This window comes from Palaemon carinicauda, chromosome 7 (genome assembly GCF_036898095.1).
Source record: "Palaemon carinicauda isolate YSFRI2023 chromosome 7, ASM3689809v2, whole genome shotgun sequence".
NCBI lineage: Eukaryota > Metazoa > Arthropoda > Malacostraca > Decapoda > Palaemonidae > Palaemon > Palaemon carinicauda.
The window spans coordinates 21,467,621-21,490,179 of record NC_090731.1 but is presented as its reverse complement, the minus strand read 5'-3'; the positions used below and the strand labels follow the sequence as shown (position 1 = coordinate 21,490,179).

Sequence of the window (22,559 nt, the reverse complement as noted above, 5' to 3'; positions counted from 1 at the left end):
AAGATAAACTTCCAGCCTCAGCCACCCCCTCTCAATCCTGAGCCGAGGGTCAAAAGCTAAGTCTTTGACAGGCGTGAGGGCGTGGTCACTCATGTGCACACTAGCTGTCGTTTACTACAGTACTTGGTTAATTAATTTAATGGTCATTCCAGCTCTGCTGAAGACATTTCTTGTTTTAAAGCTATATACACAGTTGTATATAGCTCGGAAAAATACAAATTACTCTATAAATCTGTTTTGTTCTTCAGTAAGTTACAGGTTCCCATTTTGAACATACAGTAAACTGCTTTAATATTAGCTTGCCTATTATGTCACTACACATACTTGGCTGGGGAAGATAGATTTGCAATTGTAGATAATTAGATTTTCAACATGTTGCGCTAGTAACTGAGTGACGAAGCTCATGGCAACTTTCCATGTTCCTACATTTGGGCCATAATTTAAAGAAACTTCACAAACTCGGAGAGTTATTATTAACAGAACCTTTCAAGTTTTTACAGCTGGCAGCCTCCAGCTTTGAAGTTTTAGAATCACTTTGGATCTTACATACCTCTACACTGAGCATTGGCATCTCATGATTACTGGTAATCGCTCAAAATTTAACAAAAGATTTAACTTACAATCAGCTTCTTGGAACCCATTATGTATGTAAGTTGAAGACCTATATTTAGAATAGTTATAAACATTAATTTTAGCACTGGAATTTCTCTCTCCCAGCCGTTTTGAATGGGTAGGTCTCATAGGCGATATGTTGGCTCTCCTCGTAGGATGAGCTATAGCCATTGTTAAGAATTCTTTTACTCATTCAGTAAAAAGTTATTGAATCAAAATGTCAGATAGCCTAAATGTTGAGCTGCTTCCAATCCATGAGTCTGGATTCAGTTGTTGACCATGTGTGTTAGTTATGCTTAAGTAGTGATTAGCTATGGTTTTAGTCTTATATTAGTTTTAAGTGGTCTATCTTTTAATTAACTTTTTCACTCATGGTTGATCTGGAATTTTTAACAATTGAATGTCAGTAAATAGACTTTTTATTTTATGTGTACTGTATATGCATGTAAAATATTTGCGTGTGCTGTCAATAGTGGAAATATGGAAAAGTAAAAAGTAATCACATAAAATTACATCCTACAGAATGCGAGTGTATTTTAAGGGTCACTAGGCTGGTAAGTGTAACTGACATTTAAACTTCTCGGTACGTTAGTTAAAGCTATGCAAATGTAAAATTTATCAGATATTTTACTAGGAACAATGTGTAATAATTGTTACATACTAAAAATAACAGATGTAATCAGAAAAAGAATAAAGCCAAATAATTCTTAGATGATTATATAATGCAAAAGGAAAATGCCTGCTGTTCAGTACTATCTCCGAAGTTGGTTTCAAGTCAAAAGATTTTCAAAATTAACCCTTTTACCCCCAGGCCATTTGGAACTTTCCAGCCCTCAACCCCCAGGGGTTATTTTTTTTCAAGCACATTTTGCAGTATATTTTTTAAAATTGCTCTAACAGCCTTAATTTTCATCATAGAGAGGTCAGGTTGGTCTCATTCTCTTGGAAAATGCCTGAAGTTTCTCAAACAATTATCAAAATTATGAAAATAATGTAAATAGCAGTTTTTTGCAAGGACGTACCGGTACGCCCATGGGGGTAAAGGGATGAGTTTTGTGAAACGTACCAGTACGTCATTTGGGGGTAAAAGCGTTAATTGTGTTTGGCATTTGAATGTTTTAGGACTCCTGGAAAATAGTCAGGAATGGGTTTTTGAGTTCCTAGCTGAATGATCTGCCACATTCAATCAGTGTATCATTTTCATTCAGGGAATACCTTATTTATATGCGTATGCTTAGGGTTGAGACGGCCTATTTGGTAACGTCCTTGAGTGGTGATCGCCAGGCTCGGGTTCGAGTTCCTCTAGTGGCTGCAACCTCACCATCCTTTTGAGCTGAGGAGGGGTGTTTGGGGGAGCCTGTAGGTCTACCCGCTGATTCATCAGCAGCCATTACCTAGCCCTCCCTGGTCATACCTTGGATGGAGTGGTGACTTTGGTGCTGATCATATGTTTATATGGTCAGTCTCTAGGGTGTTGCCCTGCTTGCTTGGCTAATGTCCCTGTCCCTTGTCTACCATTCATGAGTGTCCTTTAGACCTTAAACCTTAGCAGCGTTATTTAATGACCCTCCAAAAAATATACATCTGTTTAAAGTGCTGCTGTCCTCTTTTCTGTATAAGCTAAGAATTTTAGATGTACAGTAATATATTTAGTACAAATCTATTTGTACTGTAGGTTATTTTACTATTAAAACAAAGTTCCCCGTATAATGTGAAAATTTGTAACATGATTTTATTGAAACTAACAATCTGATGGTTTGATATATATAAGATTTTGAAATTTTTTTTCCAAAGGAACCAGATAGACACTTGTGTATATTGATGGTAACTTACTCTGTTAAGTGCTTAGCCACTGGCATAGGCTAGATATGATAGGATATACTGTAGCTTGCATATTTTCCTTGTTTTCTTTATGCATTTGTTTCACACATGTATACCTGTTCTAACACTTTGAATACAGTAAAGGCCTAAATTTTTTATGTTGATTTTTTTGCTCTATATTTTTATGTATTTATTTTATCTACTTAATGGTTGATTGTTGTTGATAGTAGCACTCTTCACCAAGTTTTCAACCTTTTTTTGTTCTTTTTCTTATGTTAATGAATTGCACTTTGGTAGCCACATGTGCAACAGCATGAGTTTTAGTGCTGCTGTAAGTCTTTTTTTGGTAATATTTCGGTAAAGTCCAACCCACGTATTGGCACTTGCCAGTACATAGGACCTTGAAGTTTTTTCTTTTTCCGCGAGTGATTGAGCACATGGCGCAGCAAAACCATTTAGGACTCTTTCGAAATGTTACCGAAATCTAATGGTTTTCGCTGTGCCGTGCACTCGATTCTCTCGCGAAAAAAGAAAAACATCAAGCCCCTATGTACTGGCAAGCAGTAATGGCTGGGTGGGACTCTACCAAATATACCGTTTTTTTATTTTGTTTACTTTTGATTTGTGTTAAATGTTCTGTTTTGCTGTGCATCCCTTCACTTAACACTGCTGCATGTGTTGCAGAAGCCGTGACCGCTCCCGTGCTGCCTCCACTGACCAGGATTCCCCCCAGAAGCCTTCTCCCCCCACCCAAGCACCCAAAGGGGGAAGGGAACCCCCTCCTGCCAACCCCTCTCAGACCCGACCCCTCACCAGGTATCCACGGGGTTCTACCTCACCTTCTTACCTATCCCTTAAACCTTCATCCTCCATATCATAGGGATTTTCCAAGTTGTGTTTTACTGTTTTCTTAATAATGCTAATTTATAAATTTGTTGATAACTTATTCTATGTGTAATACTTCATACAAATTTATTCATTTATTAGCTCTTCATGTTTTGTACTTCCTTTTTAAGGTTTTAGGAAATGGGCCACTAACTAAGAAAAAGACATTTGAGTAAGCTTGTAGGGAGTATAAATCATGCTTAGGTTTCCCATTATTGTATGCATCCTATGATAGTATTTCATTTTATGTTATATTAATATTATAGTTGAATTTGGCCTACACAGTGATCTCTCCTAAATGTGTTAATTTGGTCCAAAGGTGTTCATAAAACTGGAAAGGTTAAGAAAACAGTGCTAAGATTAGCTAGTGCTGGAGTATTTTTGCAATTTAACTAGCCTGTCTGATCAAATTACTGTAATATAAAACATGTAATTCACTAAATTAAGAATATGACAGTACAGTAAAATTGTAAGTCTAGTAAGCAGAACACTTATATAACTTTACCTTCAAATCCGGTGATTTAGAAAGTAAAAGTTTTTTTTCAAAGTTGTATGCAGATATCCAAATTACTTCTTCATGATTAAGGATTTAATCTTCTTCCTTACTCGAACAGTCTATAAAAACTGTAAACTTTAGTTTTATATCTCACTGTTCTGTATTTAAAAGTACAGTAGTGGAATAACGTTGCCCTTTGGTTAATATTGAAGAATATAAATTAGTTTTAATCTTTTTTCAGTGCTTTTTGGCCCAATTTTGTTTATAAAGAGACAAAATGTTTTTCATTTTTTAGCTAATTACAGTATTGGTACCAATCCTTATTTTTTCTGTTGATACACAAAATACTTTTTTTCAGTTTTATTAGGAAGTAGTGGGTCTAAGAATGGTATTACGGGGGCAGCACATTTATAGAAAAATTTCACAATTGCTGGTGTCATTGTAACAAATCCCTTGTAAATGTTAAGGGACCTCTGCACTTTAAACCATTACACTAGACTAATGTACACTGCAAGAGGAACATTTGCACTTCTGATACTTGGCACACTCATCTGTCTGTTGTATAGATATTATTGTGAATTCATCTACTTTACAGTAAAGTGTACAGTGAACAATTTTTTCCTGTACAATTGCATAGAAATTACATAATGTACAGTACACAAAAGATATAGAATTGTAAGTATCATTAAAGGCACTAGATAAGATTTCACAAAAGAAAAGTCATTTCACAATTTAAGAAGATTGTAATTTCTGTGGCTCAAAATTTTCCTGGACCTCATGGCAGGCATCCGTGCCATCAGTAAATACAAGAAGATTGAGCACATAAACATAATCTCTTATCATTTTTAGGTCCTACGTACAAATGCAACACATACCGACACTGCTTAATACACTGTAATACATTGTAGGTCAAATGGTGGTCTTTACTAGGACTAGGGGAAAATCAGATTTGAATCACCCAAACTAAAATCTTATGACTATAGGCATTTTCCTTTCTCTTAACCTCCTTGATATTAGTAAGCCAATAGCGTGCAACATGTACATTATTATTCACACTAGCAGTTTTGTGCGGCTAAATATGTATACCCTTTACTTCTGTGTGCAGTTTGTTAACCCTTTTACCCCGGGGCTATTTGGAAATTTCCAACCCTTAATCCCCAAGGGGTTGTTTTTATCCCATCACATTTTGCAGTATACTTTTTTTGAATTGCTCTAACAGGCTTAATTTTTGTCATAGAGAGGTCAGGTTGGTCTCATTCTCTTGGAAAATGCCTGAATTTTCTCAAAAAATTATCAAAAATATGAAAAAAAAAAAAAAAATTATAGCATTTTTTTGCCAGGACGTACCGGTACGTCCATGGGAGTAAAGGGATGGCTTTTGTGAAACGTACCAGTACGTCCTTTGGGGGTAAAAGGGTTAAAGGCATAGTGAATGTATAGATGAAGTGGATAAGATTGGTTACAGCAGTTCATTTTTATTTACTGTATTTTGCTGCATGCTTTAGAGCTAGCTTTGTTGTCAGATTTTGGGTTCTGCACCAACTTATTTTGCCAAGTTTTGTGTTGAATTGCATCGGTAAAGTTTTGTGTGCAACAACAAGGAATATTAATTATTTCATGAAATGGCATTACTGGCACATCTTATAGACTGTAGTCAGTAAAATTGGCTAGTGCTGAAGTTATGTCTCGAGAAGTAAAAAGCTGTTTATTGCACCTAATGTTTTACACACGCACAAAATGTCAGCATGACTTCGAGGAGACAACGATCTAGTAAGTTAAACTGAATCTAATGAATCATATGAATGCATTTACCCATTCCAGAAATACTTGTGTTTGATGGTAGGTTTGTAGAGCTTAGTATGGCAAAGTGTCTTGTTACAGGGAAGGATAGGATGTTCATTTATGTCACATTGTCTTAATGTTATCATCATAAACTTGCCGAGGGCAACTCATGAGCATTGCTCTGTGTATTATACCTCATATACTTCACCATGTTCAGTATGTTACTACACAACTTCATGCATTGAACTTTACTGTACTTACAATTATTCTAGGTATGTAATTGCCAGAACGGAGATCGCCATTCTTAATCTTTATTCATATTTGATTCAATTTTTTTGTGTTTTAACTATTTCAAATGTTAATTTGGTCTTATATGAACATAAACCTTTAATTTTTAAAAACACAGGAATAAGAAAATTCTAAATTGGTTCCAATTACTGGTATTTTATCAGTAGCAATTAATTGGAAAAGTTATACTTTATTATTTAGAGGCAATTCTCACTTTTTATTTCTGAGTTGGTGTCCTGGTTTAATCGCCAGACTTTGTATTTTGTTTATTTTTGCATTTCTCGCCATCATTGATTATTCATGATGTGTTTAATATCTAATGTATTGTTTCTTGTTTTATGTCAGAACAAGGGCTTGTTTATTTTCACTTTAATCATATTCTAATTGAAAGCTCTTACACTACTGACGTCCTTCTATACAACAGGCTGTGCTGTACATTGTATTTTTTACTGAAACATTCCTAGATAATAGGTTCGCTAGGGCACCAGCCACCTATTAAGATACAGAGAGTTATCGGGTCTTTTGACTTGCCAGATAGTATTACTTTGGATTCCTCTCTGGTTATGGCTAATTTTTCCTTTGCCTGCACATGCACCGAATAGTCTGGCCAATTCTCTACACATTCTCCTCTTCATGCACCTGACAACATTAAGATTACCAAACAATTCTTCTTCACTCAAAGGGTTACATAGTGCACTGTAAATGTTCAGTGGTTACTTTGCACTTGGTTAGGATAGAAGAGAGACTTTAGCTATGTTAAGCAGCTCTTCTAGGAGAAGGACACTCCAAAAAGAAACCATTTCTCTAGTCTTTGGTAGTGTCATAGCCTCTTTACAATGGTCTTCAACTGTCTTGGGTTAGAGTTCTCTTGCTTGAGAGTACACTTGGCACTACTCTATTTTCCTCACTTGGGTATTTCACCTTTTGGAGCTCTTAGGTTTATAGCATACTGCTTTTCCAATTTGGGTTGTAGCTTAGCTAATAATAATGATAATGATAGTAAACCATGTTCAAACAAGGAATCTACAATAGCTTCATTACCAGTAACTTTTATGATGTAGTTCACATGAATTTTTTCCTTGGGATTATTACAGATTTAACGTTTGTTGGCTCTAGAATCAAGTTTGTTTATTTTTTGGGGGGAGAGGTAAAACAATACAACTAAGAGAGGTGTTGTTCTAGCTAAATGGAATCACTTAAACATGCTTTGGCTTCATCACTTAAACTTTAGATAATCTTGCTTTCTCATTTTGTATTGAATGAGCTACTTGGATCTGAGTTGTGCTACTCAACCTCAGTTTTAAGTGCAGAAATTCTGACATTTTGAAAGGATGTTTGCTGCATACTTTATTCTTGCTTAATTAGGATTTAAGTCAACTCTAGTTGACCTATCATTGATAATGACTTTTCGGTAAGTGTACTGTTAGATCTTGGCTATGCTCATTCATGCATAATCTTAGACGGGGGATGTTGATGAGGGAGAGGTCTAATTGGTGAGGGACCTATGGTCGTGGTTCTATCACGCCCCAGTTTTCTATACCGACACTCAGAGAGTGAGCGAGCTGGGTTTATTCCTGGTATTCCATGCATCCTTTTTTCTCTGGTATATTTAGCAATAACTATGCCTTAGAAATGGTGCTAGAGGAGCATTTCACGGAGCGACACAGGTTCCTCGCCCAGAAATAGATTTTTCTTGTGTCAAAATCCCTTATTTCAGGCACTTGAGCAGACCAGTAGCTGATATGCAATGCTACTTTTAGTATTGCATTGCTAATTCTAACTGGGTATCAAAACTACCTTTTTTTTTTTAATATGGAGACTATTCTCTTTCTTGTAGCTGCTTGATAAAGACACATTAGCATCTGAAAACCTTAAACTCCAAAGTAAAAGGGTTTTAGTTGATTTACCCCCTTGATATTTAGTAGGCATGTTCTTAACCTCTTTATGCCAGACCTGGCCTGTAGGTTTCAGGACAATAATGGTCAGGCAGAGATCAGCATTAGATAAAGAGATCTTCACGTTTAGTGTTGTGACCTAACTTATCCAGACATTCATACAGTACATACATACATATACCAAGGCACTTCCCCCAATTTTGGGGGGTAGCCGACATCAACAAAGGAAACAAAAACAAAAAGGGGACCTCTACTCCCTACGTTCCTCCAGCCTAACAAGGGACTCAACCGAGTTCAGATGGTACAGTATATTACTTTTTTCAATATTAATCTTACCCGATGATCATGTAGCTGTCAACTCTGTTGCCCGACAGAAAAATCTAAGGTCGGGATACGCCAGCGATCGCTATACAGGTGGGGGTGTACACAACAGCGCCATCTGTCGAGTAGGTACTCAGGTACTTCTTGTCAACAAGAACTCAATTTTTTCCTCTGTCGTACCACCGGCAAGACCTACTTGGATACGCTGTTGTTTCTGGAGTTGTTTTTCACGATTTTGGTGATGTATTCGCTCTAGATTTTAGCCTTCGCTATTCAGGAACCTTTATCATTAGCTTATCAAGCTTTTTGATTAGATTTGGATTAATTGTTAATGAACTTTGCTAGATTTTGGATTTTCCCCTTGACTATTTCAAGAATTCAAGATGTCTGACCATTCTCAAGTCCCTAAGTACAGGCAGTGTAGCGTTAGGGCTTGTTCTAGGCGTCTTCCGAAGGCCTCCATAGATCCTCACACCGTTTGTTCCAATTGTAGGGGTAAATCCTGTCAATTGGAAGATCGATGTGAGGAATGCGCTGGGCTTTCGGAATTCGATTTTAACGAATTCCTAAAGAATGCACGTAGGCTAGAGAAGGATAGGATCAGGAGGAGTTCTTCTCGCTCTTTTGATTTTTCCTCTCCCCATGCCCCTCAACCTACTCCTTCCCCTGTAGTGGTGACTCCCGACCCTGCTACTAGTGCTCAACCCTCCATGGCGGACATGATGCGTGCCATTCAGGCTCTTGGTGACAGAGTGGAGTCATTAGCTAATGACCGGAATCAACTTTTGGCCGATGTCAAAGAGTTGAAAGCGCAAAGTGCAGTGGGAAGTGTAGTGAGTGCAAGTGAAGTGAAAAGTGTCAGTGTCAGTGTTGCGCATGAGGGTACATCTGTTCGTGCCAGTCGTCCTCCCAGTCCGGGACCTCTTGCAAGCTCCCAAGCCCAGGGGAGAAGCAATGTCGAAGGACCAAAGGGTTCGACAGGCCTTGATCAGCGTACGGATGTACCCTCAGTGGTTGCGGACGTATCTGTCAGAGATCGTCCCATCCACAAACAGACGAATGAGCCCTATCATTCCTCGTCTGTGGAAGAAGTTTCGAGGAAGAAACGTTGGACCAAGGTCTCACGACCTCTCAAGCGTAAGGTCCCTTCCTAGCGAGTCCAACGGCCCAGGTGTAGCCACTGGGTCAGTTCGGACTCGCCGCAGTCTTCCGAAGACTGCACACCTCCCAAGAGAGGTAGAGTGGTTCCGCAGCAGGCAACTACTCCGTCTGTTGCCGCACCAACCACGGTAGACCGTAAGTGGTCCATGCTGCAGACTATGCAGTCTCAGCTTGCTTCCTTCATGCAGGAGTATCGTGCTGAGAAGGTTGACACTGCACCTGTTAACCTACAACCTGCCATGGTTGTGCGCTCAGCAGATACTGCGGCTGCCTGCTCCCACACTCCACCTGTGAGAGCTCCACCACCGATGCGCAGTCGACCCTGCCAGACGCATGTTCATGCTGCACCCTCCGTTGACATGCGTGAGCTACCGCATCAGCAGTGGGAAGGTGCTGTCAAGCTGCCGTGTTTTGACGCAATGCGGCATGCTCCGCAACCCATGCGGCATGCTCCGCAACCCACGGCAGTCCCTCCCACGCACCAGCACTCCGCTTTTGTTGTTGCCAGCTCGCAGACTGACCAGCAGCGGCATGATGTTGGATCCGCAGCAGCTACGCATGCACCCGTGCTGCCGGATTCAGCCGTTCAGCTTTCTGCTCCACCTTTGCCACTTCCTCCTCAGCTTTCGGATGATGGAGTATCTGATGACGACGAAGCTGCGCATTTGGACGATCCGCACTCCGACTTAGAAGAACCCAAGTCTACGCCTCCTTCCTTAGACTTTAGGAAAGTCCTTGCCCTGTTCAGGGAGTTGTATCCGGAACAGTTTGTGTCTGCAACCCCTCGCTCTCCTCCCTTCGAGTTTGCTTTAGGCATGCAGTCAGCAGCTCCTGCCTTCACCAAACTCGTACTCGCACGCTCATCCAAGAGAGCTTTGAGGGTTATGGGAGAGTGGTTGCAGTCCAAGAAGCAGCTGGGAAAGACTGCTTTCATCTTTCCGCCTACCAAGCTTGCTTCCAAATATAGCGTCTGGTATGCCACGGGAGAGGAACCCGGCTTGGGAGTTCCTGCCTCTGCCCAGGGCGACTTCTCAAGTCTGGTTGACTCTCCCCGCAGACTGGCTATGAGACGATCTAAGATTTGCTGGTCCTTTTCTGACATGGATCATCTGTTGAAGGGAGTTTTTCGTGCTTTTGAGATCTTCAACTTCCTCGATTGGTGTTTGGGAGCGTTAAGCAGAAAGACTTCCCCTTCGGATAAGGACTCTGCCATGCTTATCATGTCTAGCATGGACAAAGCCATTCGGGATGGGTCTGGTGAGCTTGCGGCTTCGTACGTGTCGGGAGTGCTTAAGAAGAGAGACTATCTTTGCTCCTTCTTGTCTGCTGGGATCACTCCTTGCCAGAAGTCGGAGTTGTTGTTTGCTCCGCTTTCCAAGTGTCTCTTTCCGGAAGAGCTGATCAAGGGGATGGCTGCCTCGTTGATCCAGAAGGATACCCATGACCTGGTGGCGTCCTCCGCACGTAAGGCCAAAGCTTTACCTTCCGTGCCTAGACCTAGGATGGACACACCAGCGTCTAGGTTCATCCCGCCCTTTCGTGGCAGAACCTCCAGCAGAGGAGGTACCTGTGCGGACAGTCATCGTGGCAAATCGAAGAAGGGTTCCAAGTCCTCAAAAGGCAGAATCTGACTGCCTACCTCTCCAGACAGCAGTGGGAGCCAGGCTCAAGAACTTCTGGCAGGCTTGGGAGAACAGAGGTGCAGACGCTCAGTCTGTGAAGTTGCTAAGGGAGGGGTACAGGATTCCTTTCTGCCGCAGTCCCCCTCTAGCAACTTCTCCCATCAACCTCTCTCCCAACTACAAGGAGAAGGACAAGAGGCTAGCGTTGCAACAAGAGGTGTCTCTCTTGCTACAAAAGGGAGCGGTAGTCATAGTCCGGGACCATCAATCCCCGGGCTTCTACAACCGTCTCTTCCTGGTAGCGAAGAAGACAGGAGGTTGGAGACTGGTGCTGGACGTCAGTGCTCTCAATGCTTTTGTCACCAAGCAGACGTTCACAATGGAGACGACGAAGTCGGTCCTAGCATCGGTCAGGAAGGAAGACTGGATGGTCTCGTTGGACCTAAAAGACGCGTACTTTCATGTCCCCGTCCATCCAGACTCCCAACCTTTCCTAAGGTTCGTCTTTGGAAAGGTCGTGTACCAGTTCCAAGCCCTGTGCTTTGGCCTAAGCACGGCACCTCTTGTGTTTACCAAACTGATGAGGAATATTGCCAAATTCCTTCACTTGGCAGACATCAGAGCCTCCCTCTATTTGGACGACTGGCTTTTAAGAGCTCCGTCAAGTCGTCGCTGTCTGGAGAATCTCAGATGGACTATGGATCTGACCAAGGAATTGGGTCTCCTGGTCAATATAGAGAAGTCCCAACTCGTCCCATCCCAAACCATTGTCTATCTAGGTATGGAGATTCAGAGTCGAGCTTTTCGGGCTTTTCCGTCGGCCCCCAGGATTAGTCAAGCCCAAGAATGCATCCAGAGCATGCTGAGAAGGAACCGATGTTCAGTCAGGCAGTGGATGAGTCTAACAGGGACACTTTCATCGCTGGCCCAGTTCATCGAGTTAGGGAGACTCCACCTCCGCTCCCTTCAGTATCATCTAGCTGCTCACTGGAGAAAGGACATGACGCTAGAAGCGGTCTCAGTTCCTATATCCGAAGAGATGAGGTCTGCACTGACGTGGTGGAAGAACAGCATTCTTCTCAAGGAAGGTCTACCATTGGCTGTTCAGACCCCCGACCACCTTCTCTTCTCGGACGCATCGGACACGGGCTGGGGTGCGACACTGGACGGACAGGAATGCTCGGGCACGTGGAATCAGGAGCAAAGAACACTTCACATCAACTGCAAGGAGGTGGTGGAGGTGAACTCCGACAACACCACAGCCTTGGCGTACATCTCCAAGCAAGGAGGGACTCATTCGAGGAAGTTGTTCGAGATCGCAAGGGACCTCCTCACTTGGTCAAGAGATCGAAAGATTTCGCTGGTAACGAGGTTCATTCAGGGCGACATGAATGTCATGGCAGATTGCCTCAGCCGGAAGGGTCAGGTCATCCCCACAGAGTGGACCCTTCACAAGAACGTTTGCAGCAGACTATGGGCCCTGTGGGGTCAGCCCACCATAGATCTTTTCGCTACCTCGATGACCAAGAGGCTCCCGATTTATTGTTCACCGATTCCGGACCCAGCAGCAGTTCACGTAGATGCCTTTCTTCTGGATTGGTCCCATCTAGACCTGTATGCGTTCCCTCCGTTCAAGATTGTCAACAAGGTACTGCAGAAGTTCGCCTCTCACGAAGGGACACGGTTGACGTTGGTTGCTCCCCTCTGGCCCGCGAGAGAATGGTTCACCGAGGTACTGCAATGGCTAGTGGACGTTCCCAGGACTCTTCCTCTAAGAGTGGACCTTCTGCGTCAGCCGCACGTAAAGAAGGTACACCCAAGCCTCCACGCTCTTCGTCTGACTGCCTTCAGACTATCGAAAGACTCTCAAGAGCTAGAGGCTTTTCGAAGGAGGCAGCCAGAGCGATTGCCAGAGCAAGGAGGACATCCACTCTCAAGGTCTACCAGTCAAAATGGGAAGTCTTCCGAAGCTGGTGCAAGGCGAATGCAGTTTCCTCAACCAGTACCTCTGTAACGCAGATAGCTGACTTCCTTTTACATCTAAGGAATGTAAGATCCCTTTCAGCTCCTACGATCAAAGGTTACAGAAGCATGTTGGCAGCGGTCTTCCGCCACAGAGGCTTAGATCTTTCCACCAATAAAGATCTACAGGACCTCCTTAAGTCTTTTGAGACCTCAAAGGAGCGTCGGTTAGCCACACCAGGCTGGAACCTAGACGTGGTTTTAAGGTTCCTGATGTCAGCAAGGTTCGAACCGCTTCAATCAGCCTCTTTTAAGGATCTCACATTGAAGACTCTTTTCCTCGTTTGCTTAGCAACAGCTAAAAGAGTCAGTGAGATTCACGCCTTCAGCAGGAACATAGGTTTTACATCTGAAACGGCTACATGTTCCTTGCAGCTTGGTTTTTTAGCTAAAAACGAGCTTCCTTCTCGTCCTTGGCCCAAGTCGTTCGAGATCCCAAGCCTGTCCAACTTGGTTGGTAACGAACAAGAGAGAGTACTTTGCCCAGTAAGAGCTCTTAAGTACTATTTAAGACGTACAAAGCCATTACGAGGACAATCAGAAGCTTTATGGTGTTCTATCAAGAAACCTGCTTTACCGATGTCTAAGAACGCAATTTCTTATTACATCAGGCTTTTGATTAGAGAGGCCCATTCTCATCTGAAGGAAGAAGACCATGCTTTGCTGAAGGTAAGGACACATGAAGTTAGAGCTGTCGCTACTTCAGTGGCCTTCAAACAGAACCGTTCTCTGCAGAGTGTTATGGATGCAACCTATTGGAGAAGCAAGTCAGTGTTCGCATCATTTTACCTCAAAGATGTCCAGTCTCTTTACGAGAACTGCTACACCCTGGGACCATTCGTAGCAGCGAGTGCAGTAGTAGGTGAGGGCTCAACCACTACATTCCCATAATCCCATAACCTTTTTTAATCTTTCTCTTGAAATGCTTTTTATTGTTGTTTTTTGGGTTGTACGGAAGGCTAAGAAACCTTCCGCATCCTGGTTGATTTGGCGGGTGGTCAAATTCTTTCTTGAGAAGTGCCTAGATTAGAGGTTGTGATGAGGTCCTTTAGTATGGGTTGCAGCCCTTCATACTTCAGCACCTAGGAGTCGCTCAGCATCCTAAGAGGATCGCTAGGCTCAGTAAGGAAGACGTACTTAAAAAGGCAGAGTAATGGTTCAAGTCGACTTCCTTACCAGGTACTTATTTATTTTATGTTTGTTATTTTGAATAACTGCTAAAATGAAATACGGGATACTTAGCTTCTAATGTTAACATGTATGCTGGTCTCCACCCACCCCCCTGGGTGTGAATCAGCTACATGATCATCGGGTAAGATTAATATTGAAAAATGTTATTTTCCTTAGTAAAATAAATTTTTGAATATACTTACCCGATGATCATGAATTTAAGGACCCTCCCTTCCTCCCCATAGAGAACCAGTGGACCGAGGAGAAAATTGAGTTCTTGTTGACAAGAAGTACCTGAGTACCTACTCGACAGATGGCGCTGTTGTGTACACCCCCACCTGTATAGCGATCGCTGGCGTATCCCGACCTTAGATTTTTCTGTCGGGCAACAGAGTTGACAGCTACATGATCATCGGGTAAGTATATTCAAAAATTTATTTTACTAAGGAAAATAACATATTAAGTGCACAGACACTTTTCATCTTATGTAGGGGACTTACTATATGGTAAGGTATAGCCACTCAAGGGTACCTTAACTATTAAAGTAGTCAAGAAATGATGCATCAGAAGCAGTACTTTGAGCAACAATCTGGCATTTATAAAACAGAAAGACTGCACTGTGGTGTTCCAGAACTTGAAATAGTAAAAGAAAAAGTATAGGGACACTAAACTGAACATTTACATAACTTAAGTTTCAGGAGTTACAACTACTGTAGCTGAATTTTTTATGTAGTGGGGGTTGGTAGTGGGAGCTCTAAACTGTACTTTATAAGATTCTGAAGTTAGAGTACACAGATTTATTCACATACAGCATTGTATGTACTTGAGGTTTCTGTTTTTGAGAATAATGTAAATGATGATCCTTTACTTGGTTCAACCGCTTAAAGTATGCAATGTGTAGGCAAATGGTTTTCATTAGTATAAAGTAAGAGAAAATAAGTGTAAAATAAGATATAAAAAAAAAAAAGAATTTAAAAAAGTTGAAAAAGGTTAGTTGTATAAACAAGAAAGGGTAACTTTCTTATCTATACGACTAACCTTTTTCAACTTTTTAACTGTATTTTGTCAATTTTCTTTTACACTTTATTTTCTCTCATCTCCAACTAATGAAAACATTGCTTACATATTGCACGTTCTAACTGCTTGAATTAAGTAAAGCATGGTCATCTACATCACTGTTTTACTTAAAAGATTTTGGTAAGAAATTTCCTAGACTTCTATTGAAAGAACCCACATGGAGGTCCTGTCTTCATCGCCTCAAATACCCAGTTAAGGATATTCACCCGGAAGTGTTGGCCTCTACAAGAAAAGGACTTAAATTTTCTAACTTATTCTGCTGATATTTTCCTCATGAATTCACATATGAGCTTCAAACACCATTTGATCATTCCTTTCTTTCCCTGAAAACATTTATTGTTTGAATCTTTGCCTTTGGCATCTTTCAGCAACCTTTTTGTCCACTATTTCCTTTTTTTCTTGTGGTTTCCCTTTCTTTAGCTCTTTTAGCTGTAGCAGTTCATCATTTATGAGGGTTTGGAACCACTTTTCAAGAGTTTTCTTGTCTTCATTGTTGCTGTCAAGAATGATGTTACTGTTTTACTATGTGAACAAGAAAGTTCTTCACCCCGTTCAAAGCCTTTCTTATAAATCTGTGGAAAAGTATCTAGAATTCATGAATAACACAAATATGGTCATTTGTAAATTAGAAGTTTGTATTGAAGAAAAATTACATTTCATAACATGAAAGAGAGACATGCATTTTTATATTGAATAAATTTGAGGTTGAATATACTACATGTTAAACTGCATGTATGAATTCCTGTAAGCTTTTAATGGATCAGGTAGGGCAGTCTTTACTTCGAAGATGAATAGAGTTGGAAAGATCAACAAAAAATAGTCGTCATAGAGAAGATTTCATGGAGTGCTCAGATTGTGGTCATCGCATCCGTTTGAATAACTGATTTTTCCAATTTGAAATTACATTGAAATGAGTTTTTCCCCGTGAGAATAGAACCTTATATAGTAGATGCAACCCTATAATAGCCTTTTAACCCTTTTACCCCCAGGCTATTTGGAACTTTCCAACCCTTAACCTCCAGGGGTTTACTTTTTCCAAGCACATTTTGCTACATATATTTTTTAAATTGCTCTAACAGCCCTAATTTTTGTCATAGAGAGGTCAGGTTGGTCTCATTCTTTTGGAAAATGCCTGAAATTTCTCAGAAAGTTATCAAATATATGCAAAAAAAAAAATGTAAATAGCAGTTTTTTTGCAAGGACGTACCAGTACGTCCATGGGGGTAAAGGGATGAGTTTTGTGAAACGTACCAGTACGTCCTTTGGGGGTAAAAGGGTTAACAATCCAAATAGATCTAAGTACCCTGCTAACTGCACATCATCTGTTGGGTCATGTCACTCTGGGAGGTAAAGGTCATTAGATATATCACTTAAAATCTTAGGCTTCTTACCCTAGAAGACAGAACTGTCAGTGCCTTTAAGGTTAAGTCCAGTGATTATTTCTTCTTAACTTTCAAGATTATTTTGGGCCAGTTTCATTGATTATAAACAGTTAGTTTTTATATATTTATGTATGTTTCTGTCCATCATTCATGACCTGACATCAGGTAATATTAGATTAACTGGTAAATCAAAATACGTACTCTGTTATTTATTATTGAAGCTTTCTTGACACTACTATGACCATTTTATGATGTATTTGGATTACACACTTATGATATATGTAAAGGTCAATATTTATATTGCCTATTGTTTCAGATATTGTTGATAACAGTGAACTTTTTCCTCTTGTATAAATTTTATTTGGGAACAAATCTAGGGCAAATATCTAAAAGAAATTTTTCCTCTTGTATAATTTTATTTGGGAACAAATCATGGGCAAATATCTAATATAGGAATAAATAAACCTTTTTTTACTTTAAATGGAAATACAGAGGCTCGTCAGAATCGGAACCTGAGGAGGCTGCAGCCCCTAACAAAAGAGGCCCAAAAACTTCAGCAACATCTGTGCCTAAGAGTAATGCAGCCTCTGCAAATAGTCAACGCAAAAATGGCCCAAAGACAGCCGCTCGTCCTCAGAAGTCTGTCACGCAGAAACCGCCGACAAAGACCCAGCCACAGAAAGTTCCTGCAGTTCAGCAGAAAAAAACAGTCAAAAATAAAAAGAATCTAGGTACGTAGCCTCGCCAACTTGTTTTATTTTTCATAATTTGAGAGTTTTGTTTTGGTATTCAGCTTTGGTGTTTGACATGTTCATTATGTTTTTGGGGGAATTAAAAAGATTGAAATTGTTCAGGAAGTTTATTTTTTGATTACCCAGTAGTCAAACTTGGTAATTGTTTTTTTAAATTTGTCTCTTAAGGCCATAATCTCTATTAATGATAATTATTAACCTGTTCTACAATGAAGCAATAAATAAGATTTGTTTATATTTATATATATATATATATATATATATATATATATATATATATATATATATATATATATATATATATATATATATATATATATATATATATATATGTGTGTGTGTGTGTGTGTGTGTATGTATATATATAAAGTAAAATGCCACTTGTCTCTAAAAAAGAAAAGTATTTTATGAGATGGTCCCACCAGTATTAACTTATGAATGAAAAACTTGGAACCTTACTAAAGCCTTAGAACATAAGCCAGTTACAACTCAAAGAGCTGTGGAAAGAATAATGATGGGAATAACACTAAAAGACAGGAAAAGACCAACATGGATACGAGAGCAAACTAAAGTAGACGATATTCTAAAAATATGTAAGAAAAAGGACATATAGTATGATGTGAACGACATATAATAGATGGACAAGACGAATAACAGAATGGGTCCCTAGAAATAGTAAAAGAAGCAGCGGATAAAAGAAAAGAAAATGGATTGACTTGTCTCCTAAAAACTTTCTAATCAAGACTGTGCTTTTGATGTTTGGACTCCAAAGTAAGATGGTATTATTGAAATAGTGGACAGATACAGCAATAGTAAATTGTTTGAAGTAGTTGATAGATATTGATAATAAATATTTAATAAGCTTTTATCAATATAGGATCATTCATTAATATCATAATATCAGATAATGCATTATACTATATACCTATATAGAAATAAAATAACTCTACAGCTGTTAACATCCACGTATCAGAGTTTTGGAAGTGTTTTTACAAAAGTAAAGTCTCAAAGAAGAAACTGACTTAAGATACCAAGACAGAGGAATCATCAGGATAAAGTTGTCTTATTGGTTACCATTTGATAGCTACATAATTCAATATTGCTAGAGTGCTTAGCTTTATATAACAGTACAGTAATACCTGAGGATACGAAAGTTTCTGTAAACGAAATATCATCATACGAAAAGACATAAGAAGATTTTTTTCACCTCATATTGCGAAAAAATACTCAGGATACGAAATGAAATTTGCGCTGTTAGGTTAGATATATTGAATGATTCAAGTGTATTTGGCTCTATTTCATTAGTATATAAAAAAGAAATGTTACAAAAGCCACTCATGAACAGATTAATTTCTTATCCTGTATTTAAAACCTGATAAGATGACCAGCTTACTGACTAAAGAAAAACCAAGGGTCAAGGTAATCATATTAACTGTGCAGTTGAAGTAATGACCTAAGCTGTATTTTTCAGTAACTTCCTCATTTTTAGTCTAATCTGTTCAGTATATTACAGATAAAAATCTAAGCATTTTTTATCACACTTAGAAAAATGTTCCAGTTTGAATGCAAATATCCTTTTTGTTTGATCAGTGTAATACAGCTTTGTATTGTAAAATTTCACCTTATGTACATATATGTACTAAGGCCTTATGTACCAATGGAATAAGTTTCTTTAACCCATTGTTACTTCATCCAGACTGTTCTACATTTTTATTTTGCAGGATCACAATCTAGTGTAATCACATGAGAATAATCTATTTCTTTCAGTACCTTGTTTTCAGGGAATGCTGTTCAACACTGCCCCTTTTTATTTTGTTTCAAGTTTTAGGAATGAAAATTATAGATTGAAATTTTCTGACCTCAGGTCTTTGCATATATTGTAGGGCAATCCATAAGCTTAATTTTCTGATATCTTTTGTTCTTTATAACAAAACTCTTGTCATTCTTGATACTTTCAGAAGGTTTTCATTTTTCATCTAGTCAAGGACTCCCTGTCCTTTTCATCTATCCTCTTTTCTTTTGCACAGTACTTTTCCCCCATGGCCTCAGCTTGAACCTGAAGTCAACTAACTCTTACATATTCTCAATGCTAAGTAGCATCCAGTTCCTGCTTGATGACTAAATTATTTTTTATGTTTTATATTGTACGTACTGCACCTAGTTTGTCCCAGAAAATGGTTGCCATTATCAAGCAATGTTCAGTAAAGGTGGTCCGTTCGACATTTTACTTTTTTTTTTTTTTTTTCAGTTTTCCCAAAACAAAACAAGATAGAAGTAGTAATGACTCACATTTTTACTGTTAAAGATACCACATATTTTATATTGTTTTTTTCCCCAGGTAATTCCAATGCAGTTTCGTCAGATAAGATATCAAAAAAGAAGTCCATATTTTCGCCTGACAATACTACCGATTCCGAAAGTGAGGCAAAGAAGCCTGTTGGCAAGAAAGTCCCAAAACCTCAACCAAAGCCTCAGCCTAAGCAACAGTCCAAGTCGGCGATGGTTCAAAAAGGGGGATTGCAACAGCCTCGGAAAGGATCTACAAAAGTAGTTGAAAAATCATCTGAGAAGTCTTCTGAGTCCTCAACAAATTCATCAACAGCCTCTTCGGGTATACCAAAATTTCTTGTGTTACTGTAAAATTTCAATGGTTGTAAATTGTAGTTGAATGTAGTAGCAATTTATTAAGCTTGAAACAAGTAAATACTCAAGAGATATACTGTTATGACTGACACAAATATATTGTTTGATGAAGTAATGTTTAGTTTGGTGATTTTAGTAAGGAAAACATGTCTTATTAAATACTTTTTAATGAAAGTTTGATTATTGTATTAAATATTGATATTTTCAATAATGCTTTTATATATCTATGCCCATTAAAGTCTTGCATAGCAACTGGAATTTATTGCTAATCAGTTATATACTATTTTTTATTTGAAGCAAAAGGAATTGTTATCTCTACCTGCTACTAATTCAGTATTAACCTCACTGACGTATTACTGAAACATTCTAATGATGCTGTAATGCAAATGCTGATTACAGTATTGGTTGATTTGATTCTGTTCTAGAAATATTTTGTGTACGTTGCACCAATTTTATAATTTACCATTGTTCTGCTGATTAACCCTTTTACCCCCAAAGGACGTACTGGTACGTTTCACAAAACTCATCCCTTTACCCCCATGGACGTAGCGGTACGCCCTTGCAAAAAACTGCTATTTAAATTTTTTTTTGCATATTTTTGATAATTTTTTGAGAAACTTCAGGTATTTTCCAAGAGAATGAGACCAACCTGACCTCTCTATAACGAAAATTAAGGCTGTTAGAGCAATTTAAAAAAAATATACTGCAAAGTGGGCTTGAAAAAACAAAAAAAACCCTGGGGGTTAAGGGTTGGAAATTTCCAAATAGCCTGGGGGTAAAAGGGTTAATTGCAATCATGATGTTATTAATCATTCTCCTATTTTAGAGAGCGATAGTGATAGTTCGTCTGAATCGTCTGCCTCTGCGAAATCATCCTCTGAAAAACCGGTCGTTCAACAAATAGTCCGCAGAAAGTCCCAGACCAAGGCTACCCCTGCGTCTTCTGAAACTGATAAGGAAGAAGACGAAGAGGAGGAGGAGGAGGAAGAAGATGAAGATGATACTCCAAGGAAACACATTACCAGGTCTTCTAGTGTTCGCACGAAGAGAGGCTCTCTGTTGGGTATACAGAAAGGGACTGAATCAGACTCAGAAAATAATGGTATGTATTAAGATTTTGGTAATTTGAATGAGCTAACTAATGGCAGAGAGCCTGTTTAGTTTATTTAAAGGATTTGCTTCAAATTTTGCTTTTGACTTTTTAAACCTTTGTTTACAGAACTCGAGTTAACCAAAATATTAAACTTTTAAGGTTATGTAATATACATTTAGAAATATTTCAATTTTTCTTAATTTAGTTCATGTGAAGATTACAAAATTTAACTTCAAAGAGTTATGCCAAGAAGTTCATTGTTTCATTTAATTTCATTCTATTTTCTCTCAGATTTGAAGTTTTACTTCTCTTAATTATAAGGGAAAACTGCAAAAGAAATACATAATTGTGTATGCTGTAATAATTTCATGTGGAAACCTATTGTTTTTTCCTTTAAAAGTGTTAGATCAAATAAGAACTATATCTTGATAATTTGATAATTGTAAATTCACCTTAACTGAAAAGATAAAAACATTGTGGTGCATAAGACCAAATACAGCATAGCATAGTCTGTCATATAATAGGGGAGAGTAAGTTGAGACAGATGCTGTGGCTTTTTGTCTTTTCCATTTAGTGTCTTTTTCTCTCAAGACAGATACACAAGTATGTTCCAACATATACGCAAATAGAATGACCTCTTTTTGTGTCAATGTCACCCTCTGGTGGAGGTCAGAAATCTCTGATTGCTTTTGTTATTATTATTACTAGCCAAGCTACAACCCTAGTTGGAAAAGCAAGACGCTGTAAGCCCAAGGGCTCCAACAGGGGAAAATAGCCCAGTGAAGAAAGCAAATAAATAAACCTGTAATGCAAGTTCCTGCTTCCTGACGTCAGTGATTTCTCACAACTAACAACTCAGAATAAATGTACATGATAAGTGGGGCAATTGAGTTTGGGGATCCACAGGAACAGATGTAGCTTACTACCTCTCTTCTATTTCCATATCAACAAAATATTGAGATAGTTTGGGTATTCAAAGATTGTAATTTAATATATTTATTGATATTTGGTCTGTATGACAACATGTATTTTCTTTTTTGGGGAAAAATATGTTTTCAAGTTCTACTTTTAGCTCTATCCTTTAAGATACTGTGTTGTAGAGCCATTCTTTTAATGCTGTATGGTAAATATGACATGTATTTGTTGATACAATTGTATAATATCCTTAAGAACTTCCGGTTGTAGGAAAGGTTCGTAGAGCAGGGAGAAATGGAGGCCCCAAGAAGCCGGCAGGACCACCCTCTAAGTCTGGAGCGAGGGCGAAGACTAAAAAACCTATTCCTCTGGTATGTTTAATTTACATGAGTATATGAGTATATACATATACAAAATACCCTGTTTTACCTCTCTTACTTGTTTGTTACAGTATACAGTAGGCCCTCTGGTTACATTGGAGATCAACACCTAAATATAGTATAAGCATCAAAGTCACCTATACTAATACAGTAGTAAAGTCATAATCTAGGACAAAAATACACTTTATATTATATAAACATGACTAGGACTATAAGAAATACATAAGGGATAGAAATGCAGA

General features: G+C 38.9%; 1 protein-coding gene across 3 annotated transcripts in view; it reads left to right on the top strand.

Moving 5' to 3' along the window:
• Positions 1–22,559, top strand: part of chm (chameau) — a 94,687-nt gene that overhangs the window by 11,059 nt on the left and 61,069 nt on the right. Inside the window, exons 3-7 of one of the 3 annotated variants that reach the window (XM_068376634.1) lie at positions 3,118–3,249; positions 17,027–17,265; positions 19,625–19,897; positions 20,756–21,031; positions 22,208–22,308. In XM_068376634.1, coding sequence (XP_068232735.1) covers positions 3,118–3,249; positions 17,027–17,265; positions 19,625–19,897; positions 20,756–21,031; positions 22,208–22,308 — 1,021 coding nt within the window. Of the gene's footprint in view, positions 1–3,117; positions 3,250–17,026; positions 17,266–19,624; positions 19,898–20,755; positions 21,032–22,192; positions 22,309–22,559 lie in introns of all 3 variants that reach the window. The other 2 variants (XM_068376633.1, XM_068376635.1) reach the window with 2 other exon arrangements.